This window comes from Melospiza georgiana, chromosome 17 (assembly GCF_028018845.1).
Source record: "Melospiza georgiana isolate bMelGeo1 chromosome 17, bMelGeo1.pri, whole genome shotgun sequence".
Lineage (NCBI taxonomy): Eukaryota > Metazoa > Chordata > Aves > Passeriformes > Passerellidae > Melospiza > Melospiza georgiana.
Genome location: NC_080446.1, coordinates 8,561,533 through 8,570,344, shown reverse-complemented (window position 1 = coordinate 8,570,344; position 8,812 = coordinate 8,561,533). Strand labels below are relative to the sequence as shown.

The window sequence follows — 8,812 nt, the reverse complement described above, 5'->3', positions numbered from 1 at the left end:
GGGAGGTGTCTGATATGTGAGAACCAGGCTAAAGGCACTGGCCTGATCCTGTGTCGAAGGGCAGGAGCCTTACCCTCCACTGTGGGAGGGAAGGTGCAATCTGAGCCTCAGTGTCCTCTGACAGTGACCTGCCCAGGCATCCTGGGGACAGCCACGCTGTGCTCCACCATCCTGGTGGGCCATGGGGGCTCTCAGGAGCCACCCCCTCTTTAGGTCTTCATCTTTGAACAAGGGGAGGGTCAGAACTGGGGGGAAGGTGACACTGAGAAGGTGCTGGAATGTGCAGAAGAGTTCCTGTGGTACTCTCTGGCCCAGGAGCCAGGACTGGGTCTGGCTCCACACCACTGCCTTTGCTTCAGGACCCTTCCTGAAGGAAGCTAGCCTGAGCCCCAGGAGCACTAACACATCCTAGCAGCCCTAATGGATCAGGGAACCAGCATCAGGCACCACCAGCAAGGGTATTCTGTGCCCAGCTGGGGCTGGCAACAATGGGCCTGTGGAACCCTCTCCTCTCCTCTTCTGTTGGAAATGCTGGCACCACACAGCTGGAAAAAATTGCTTTAAATTTATTTCCTCTGAGCAACTACCCACACTGTACCTGCAAAAAAAAAGATCAGCCAACTTGGGAGCCCAGTGGGCCCTTGCTGAGGACCTCAAACCCATGTTAGTGCCAGGACCACCCCAGGGCCTTCTCCTTGAGAGGGTAAAGTTTTTATAGGCTCACAGCTTTTCAGGCATTAATTCACAGTGTTTTCAGGCATTAATTCCCTATTGGCAGAGCAGCCACTGGTGCACTCACAGCATCCCCTGTCTCTATAGAAACAGTACACTCAGAGCCCAATTCATAGGGTGGTTATTAAAGAAAATTCATCAATTATAAAGCACAAATTGTCCTTCTTACTTCTGCCCATCACCCATGGCACAGGGACCTGTGGTGTTGCCATCATGTTCCCTCTCTTAGGCAGAATCTGGGAAAGCACCCCAGATTTGAGGCACAGGCAGTGCCCTCCCATTGAAGCCTTCATTGAGACCCTGGCAGGATAGAAATGTGTAGGGCTGGTTAACTGCTAAACTTGGGTATTTTAGTAAATTAAAGACAGTCCCACAGGACAGCTTTGATCCAGTATGTGCCCAGTTTCCCACCACTTAAATCTAGAGGCAAAGTAAGAAGACAACCTGATAGGAGCTTGAACTACAGATTTTGGTGAATTACTTAAACTTGTGTCTTTTGCCAGGGTAAATAACCCTTGCTAAGATCCCATTCATGCCCTGCATACAGGCAATCACTGTGTGGCCTCCATCACTGGCATCAGCCAAATCAGGTAAATGTGCTGGATGTGGTGTCTCCTAAACTGAATAAATGCCAGGAGCTTCAGCCAACCTATGGCTCTTCAGCACAGAAACCTCACTCACCACTCTGCCATCAGCTCTTCCCCAAGCCTCTGTCTCCTCCACCCCCTCTCTGCACTGCTCACAAATTCTTCCCCTCACCCCAGGGCTCTGCAGCACTGCCAGATCCCTCCTCTCCTGCCAGGGACTTATTTGTTTGTAATTGAAGAAACCAGATGGTGTTTTACCAGGTTAACAACCCCTGAAAGGGCAGGGGTTAGAATTAATGAGCTTTAATTAGGAGAGTAACAGGTCAGATCATGTTGAGTTGCACTTCAATGCAATAAATTACTTAGGAGCAATAGATTCTTTATTTGCTGGCATGTTTATAAACTCACAGCCCACACTCATGCTGTTGAGACAAATAAATGCTGAGGGTAAAATACAGCTTGAGGTTTTACAAGCAGTGTGAGATGTTGCAAGGTACAAGGTAATGCAGGCTGAAGCTTCAAGGGAGCTCTCTGATTTCTTATGAGGAATCAAGGTTTTTATTCAGACCCTGAATATCCAAAGGAAGTTACTGTGATGAGTTATTTATTTTAATTCCTTTCTGCTAGTGATTTATTTCTCAGCAGAATGCATCTCTAAAGCAGCATCTCCTTAGCAAGATGAGTGGTGACCTTCTGCCTCCACTTCCACCCAAAAGTGTCTCAACTCCTCCTAAAGTGTCAGAATACATGCAGGGGAAATGACCAGGAATTCATTCCTCATCTACAGAGTTTAATGCTCTGCTGCACTTGTTGGAGATCTCGTGGTTCCAGGAGAATTTATCTGCCAATTACTTCTCAAAAAATAATGAAGGGTCATGCAGTACTTGGCAGCTAAGAGCAGAAAAGGGAGAAGAGAACCAGGTTTTAATTGAATCTCAAGTATGCTGAACAAATATTTCAGAACTTTCAATTAGCTGTTGGCCCGAGGCTTAAATTGAATTAAGAAAACAATGCTTTTAGGGTGTCTCCATCTGGGAGGAGAGTGAAGATAGGAAATGTGATGAGGAGGTGGAAAACATCCTGCTGGGGATACTTCGGAATTCAGCTGCTTCTTGTGTTTGCAGAGACCAAGGCGGTCAAACGGCACAGCCCATGCCTGAGAAGTGCCTTAGGTCAGGATGCAGGTGGGTTTCCAAGCTCTGGCAGAAAATCCTCTTCCCACATCCAGCTCCCTGCACTCACAGCTTCAGGGTGCAGGGCTGGAGGACACAGGACAGCCCATCCCATGTCCTGTGAGAAGATGCTGCCTGTGCTCAAGGTCCCAGGAGGGCACCAGCAGTCACCCAGGGATCCCCTTCCCCTGCTCCACCTTACCCTGGTCCCTGCTGCTCTGGCTTGTCTGCACATGCTTTTATCAATGGCTTCCTCTGAGCTGCTAAGGAAAAACCTCTCCTAAGGAGGGAAAAATAGTCTGTACTAAAAAAAAAAAATCATTACAAGCAAATCCTCACGTTAGCAGAAACTCCTCCATTTTCTTCAAGAAGTAAATCACAAATCTCTGCAAAAATTTCTTAACAACAATAAATAGGAACTCTGTTCCTAAATTCACATTATACAACATACACAAAACAGTACAAAAATTAATCCTTAAATTCCAAATGCATTCTGTTTAAAATAATTGCAAAAACACAATGTTCTCTTCCCTCATCCTATATCTAAATAGCAAGGGACAAAATAAATATCTGCATTTTAAATCTAATATCTATAGTCTATATCTAAATATCTAAATAAATAGGGGCAACATAGATGGTTTAATAACATGCAATATAATAATCATACATGCAAAATCTCCCTACACACAAAAAAAACCCCTGGTCCTCGACAGTTCCAACACACTGAGGGGATTTGAGGTCTTGTGCTGACTCACCCAGTGAAGCGATTTCCTGTAGATGCAGAATGGTTAATTAACATCTTGTGCCCTTGAAAATACCATGCACATATTTTTCTGAATGGATGCAAAATTTTAGGCTCTTTTAACACTATAGTTTGGTGAAAGTGTTGACTAATGAGGCTGCATTGGCTGTTAAAGTAGTACTTCACAGTCACTTGAGGTTTACTGGTGGCAGACACTTGTTTTATTTGGCAAGAGCCCTAGGGTTTGGCTCATTTGCAAGCTTTTTGATTTTACTCATAGTCCAGATAGTCTCTTGCAAGTCTGGGGCAAGTGTCCTTGGGCTGGTCTCCTGGATGCTGCAGGGTATGAATATCTACTTTGCTTACAAGATGACAGCAGCAATAAATATTTGTGTCATTAATCACAAAACACTTAATGGACTTCACAAGTTCTTCCCAGGAAATAAGAGAATTTCTTCACCTGCCATTGAAATGCACCTGTAGCTGGGGCGGAGAGAACACTGCTCTGTGGTAATGGGGCTTAGAGGACAAGAGTATAGCTTCCAGCTGAAACAACCAGAGGAATTTGGATAGGAAAGGTGAAGTTATCCTAAAGAAACTCAGACCACAGCATTGGAAGTATTTCTGATACATCAGGGAACACTCATTATTAGTTTGTTCATTATTAGTTTGTTCATTGTCCAAATCCATCTGGTCTGGGCCTTGGTTTCTGTGCTATCAGCACTGCAGTGTTTCCAGAAACATGACAGGAGGCTCATGACACCCAACTTAGGTTATTCCTAATGCAGGAGTCTCCTCCAGAGAGTCCCTTTACAGCCAATGGGCTCATACCTTGGAGGCATTGATCTCCTCTGTATGGATGTGTATTCCTCACAGGAGAGCGCTGAGATCAGAAAGTGTCTGATTGTTCCCATTAGCTTCAGAAGGACTCCAGAGGAGCAGCTTCCGTGGGGTGTCTGTGTTACAGGCAGGTCAGTTTGGGTAGGAGAGACTCATTCTAACAAAGTGTATTTTTTCCTTGAATGCCCTTCTGTTCCTGGGATTCCTTTCTGTGCTTTGGCCCAGCTCAGCACTTGCACCTAACACAAAATGGGGTGGCACTGCTATATTTAACAACAGATACTTTAGAGATGCTAAATATTGAGACGTGCCTAACGCTTCACCAAACAAGGATAAATCAGCACTAAGGAAAAGCAAATTAATTTGCTTATAACAATATGTTTTGTTAAATGCCCTGAAGAAATATTGAATGAAGCTTGCCGCAATGCCAAAGCAATTCCTCTTGGCACTCTCCCAGCACAGTGTGCACAGCCACACAGCTCCCACTGCCTGCGTTGTTTCAGGCTCACAGGATTTGTTTATTCTTCTTCGCAGGTGCAGGGAGCCTGCTCAGATCCTCCTGCTCGGTGAGGTTGTGCTCAGAGCTGTCGTGAGAACAATCCTTCACAGCACTGTAGTACACCGGGGTGGTGCGGGGGGCAGGGTGCTCTGCACTCTTCTCCTGGCACTTGTACAGCTTCCTGAAGGCAGCCCTGAACTTCTGTGACATGAGGTTGTAGATGATGGGGTTGATGGCGCTGTTCAGGTAGATGCACAGGCGGCAGAAGAGGAGGAACCAGGTGTTGAGGTACGGAGGGTCCACGAAGGAGTTCACCACCACCAGCGTGCGGTACGGCAGCCACAGCACGGCAAAGAGGGCCACCACCACAGCCAGCATCTTGGTCACCTTGTGGGGGACATCAAAAAGAGAAACAGCCAGATGGGGCTAAATCTCCTGCAGAACTTTGCCTCCCGCAGAACTTTCCCCCCAGCAAAACATTCCCACCTGGAGCACTGCTGCAGACAGCTAGTTTCTCTCTCTAAGCATTTAAAAGAAACACCCAAGCCATGGGGTTATTTTTCGCTTTTTTTCTCTCTATTTTAATCAGGGAATCATCTTGCATAAATAAAACCAGAAATGATAGGTTTTCATCTACCATTGAAGAGCCTCTAAATCTCTTTAGAGAAAGTATTCACCGTCCTGGAAACAGGCTGGGATAACCATAGGAATGTCTGTACCAGAAAGCAAATTTGAAAATTGTACATAACAGTAAATGAATGGGGAAAATACTTGTCTAAAGGCAGGGACCTTGGTTTTAGGGGTGCCATGGGATACACTTCATCTCCATCCCTAGGGTTTCCTGGTTTCCTACGCCACCCATATGGCTCCAGGGAATAGGCTCCTGGTACACAGCAACCCCGGAAGCAGAGGAGACTGTTAGGAATCTTATATTACTTGTGCTGATTTAGGTCTAGTTAGCTGCTTACCATGGGTTACTTTAATTTTCAGCACACTAGGGGAGTACTACATAATCATATTGGGCGCAAAAAGAAACTGAGAACTCAGAAGCGAGCAATAACTGCCCTCAGCTCAGCATAAACTTGTTTAGGAAATTGGGGTTTTTCTGAAACACCAGTCATCCTAGTAATTTCAACAGCTGTTTCTTGACAATCTGCTAAGTGACAATCTTCCTCAAACAAATTACTTACAAAATACACACATTCCAAAGAAGAAAATATGACTAAATACTGATGCCTCATGCAAATCTAGGCAGTGGTGTTTCAAACATCAGAAGGGAAGTTGTGCAATAATCCAGTTATTAGTATGAAAATAAGCACTGGGATCCCATTTAGAGTCTCTCAGCTTTTTTTGGAGTGCTTTTTTACTTCATCAAAAGAAACTATGCCTTTCTGTTATGCCATGAGTAGAAACGGGGAGTCACTGTTTGTGACAACAAAACTTCTCCTAGAAGAGAGGAACTGTTACCAAGCGTGGCTGAAATAGAAGGGTTTGCTGTATGTGGATAAATGGAAATGTGAGGACACTTCCAAAAATAAGCTCTCACAGTGATACAGTGAGTGCTGAGGCTGTTGCTGAGACTGAAGCTTGTTTTCTGCCACAGTGTTTTGCCTTTTGGGAAAGATATGAGAGAACGTACAAGTGGTGTCTCACAAACCTCTGTCCAGCCTCTGCCCCTGTCCAGGGAGCCACAGATGCTTCTCCCCAGCCAGTATCCTCCCTCCTTGCTCCTGCTCCATCATTCCGAGTTGTACATCCTTTTTTTTTAGGAATCCCACTCCCTCTAGTGGTCCCTCTCCGGGAGGAGAAATACGGACTTGGAGGTGTTCATAGAGGTGATAAATACAGCAAAACTCACACCTTGTGTTGTCCTGCTGAGGATTTAGGTGCTTTTGAAGCCCCAGCGAGAGAACAGCAGCATCTTCATACCCCAAAAGCAGTGCAGTTCTGGGGCTGTGTAGGAGCACAGCCAGAGAAAACCTGTCTCAGCCATCTAGGAGAAAATGGGCACCTCTGAGAGAGCCCCTTTTGGACCTTTCCCAGGGAACTCTGGGCATGGGGTCTGGAAGAGCCAGTTCCCCTATAAAGAGAGGCCAGAGCAGGAATGCTGATGTGAGTGCCTGTCCTCTGTTCAGAGGCACCTCCAGAGCTACTCACACACACCAGCTGGAAACCCTGGAAAACTGCTTTACAGTTTAAAAACTTAGTGCCATCTTTATTCTTTATGATAGCAGCACTGTTATGTCAGGCCACTCAGGGGAAGTCTTTGCATGCTAGGATATTTTGGGAGGTAATGAGAATCTCCAGTAAACTCCTGGTGTAACAGTGAAGAGAGCACAAGATGTTTCCAGGAGCTGGAATGCCTCAGCAGCCACTTGTCCTAATGGTGCTGGATCACACTGTGCCCCTCCACGACACAGCACTGCAGGGGGAGCAGCACAGCCCCTCCAGCAGCTGCTCTGGAAGGAGAAATCCATCAACCAGCCAAGAGCCCTTGCTGCCAAACGCCCTGCCCGAGGCTCCTGCAGCAGCCTGGGAGAGCAGGCAAATGCTTTAGAAGAAGTCAGAACTTGCTTTAAACGTTTCAGAAAAAGAGGAAGGAAAATCTGGACTGGAAAGACTTAGAAGTTCATGAAGAAATACACGTTCTCTGAGCTGTTTGCTTCCCCTCTGTGACCCTGATTCATCTCTCCTGGGAATGGAGGTTCCTCTGCAAGGCAGGCAACAAGTCACTGAGCTGGAAACAGGACAGGCTGAAGTCTACTTTGGGCTATCTGCAAATCACAACAGAGCTAGTGATTTCAAGGACTCAAGCCAAACTCCCAGATTCAACCCTTTCCTTTAAAAGGAAAGCTGAATGGGCCCTGCCTATTCCGAATGGGACTGTCCGTTGTCTAGATACTGACCTGTCCAAAGGGATGGGACACAATGCTGAGATTGTCCATGTGAACAGAGCAGTGAGGACAGAAGGAGGTGGAAGGAGAAGGACATGGTGAGAAGCAAGCAGCTGAGAGACACAGGAATCACCAAAATGCAAGCACACCATTGTGACACCGAGGTGACTCACCTAGCTGGCTGCAGCCAGGACTCCAAGGGAAGACAGTTCTCCCTTCTCTTTGCTCCTTTAAATCTGAGTTCACATGCACAGGACACCGTCTGAGAGGTGACCCAGCCCTCTCCTCCTCAGGGTGGCAATCAATAATTAATTAGCCAGCAGAAGTGCCTGCACTCCTGCCTCTCCCCAGCTGAAGCCCTGTCCTGCTCTACCAAGCCCAACCAAAGCAGGGGGAGCCCATCCATGCTACCAGACCCCAGCAGGGCTTGAGTGGCTCCTTTGCAGCAAACCAACCCTCCCCACTCCCTCCAGCAAGGCAAACAAAGCACTGTGGCACTCTTTCCCTGCCAGAACGCCCCTCAAAGCCCCGAGCCGGGCACACCCAGCCCCTACCTGCCTGCGGGAGCTCAGGGCGCCCCTGGTGCCCCGGCAGGAGAGCCGGAGGGAGCTGCCCAGGTGCACGGAGCCCAGGGAGGAGTGCTGCTGCTGCTGCTGCTGCGGGGTGCCGGGCAGGGGGCTCACGAACAGGATGCGGGCAATGAGGCCGTACAGGACCGTGGCCAGCCCCAGCGGGATGACATAGAAGACGGCAAAATCCAAGAAGTAAATGGGCATGTAAAGGTTTCTGGAGACCCGGTAGCCGCAGATGACCTGCGCCCCGTCCGAGAAGGTGACCTGGGTGGTGTCCACCAGGAAGAACCACATGAGGCAATAGAGGGAGGTGAAGAGCCACAGCGAGGCGATGATGCGGCGGGCGCGGGACACGGTGCACAGGAGCTGCGCCTTGATGGCGTGGCAGATGGCGATGTACCGCTCCACCGTGAAGGCGGCGATGGACCAGGCCGAGATGTTGATGCCCAGGTACTGCAGGTAGGTGATGCAGAGGCAGCCGGCGTAGCCGTACACCCAAGAAGCCACCACTTCGGAGATGTTGGGCAGCCCGGCCGCCAGCAGCACGATGAGGTCGGCCACGGCCAGGCTCACCAGGTAGCAGTTGGTGGGGGTCACCATGTGCTTGGTGCGCAGCACCACCAGCACCACCATGGCGTTGCCCGCGATGCCCACGCCGCAGATGAGCAGCACCAGCAGGATGGTGACCACCTGCAGCTCCAGGGGCTGCCGGGGCATCCTGCCCAGGCTCTGGTTGCCGCTGGCCGAGCCGTTCTCCATCGCGCCCGCATCCAT

At 48.5% G+C, this 8,812-nt stretch overlaps 1 protein-coding gene across 1 annotated transcript; it reads right to left on the bottom strand.

Annotated features, from left to right (window-relative positions):
- Window positions 1–4,578: 4,578 nt before the first annotated feature.
- LOC131090829 (thyrotropin-releasing hormone receptor-like) lies at window positions 4,579–8,812 on the bottom strand. Its single transcript, XM_058036433.1, has 2 exons — window positions 8,021–8,812; window positions 4,579–4,959 (listed from the first exon to the last, which is right to left on the bottom strand). The coding sequence occupies exons 1-2, from the start codon at window positions 8,810–8,812 to the stop codon at window positions 4,579–4,581; spliced, it is 1,173 nt and encodes a 390-aa protein (XP_057892416.1).

Coding starts and splice junctions, on each gene's coding strand:
- LOC131090829 (XM_058036433.1), bottom strand. CDS start 8,812: ATGGATGCGGGCGCGATGGAGAACGGCTCGGCCAGCGGCAACCAGAGC. Junction 4,960..8,020: donor CCCTGAGCTCCCGCAGGCAG/GTAGGGGCTGGG, acceptor GTCCCCCACAAG/GTGACCAAGATGCTGGCTGT.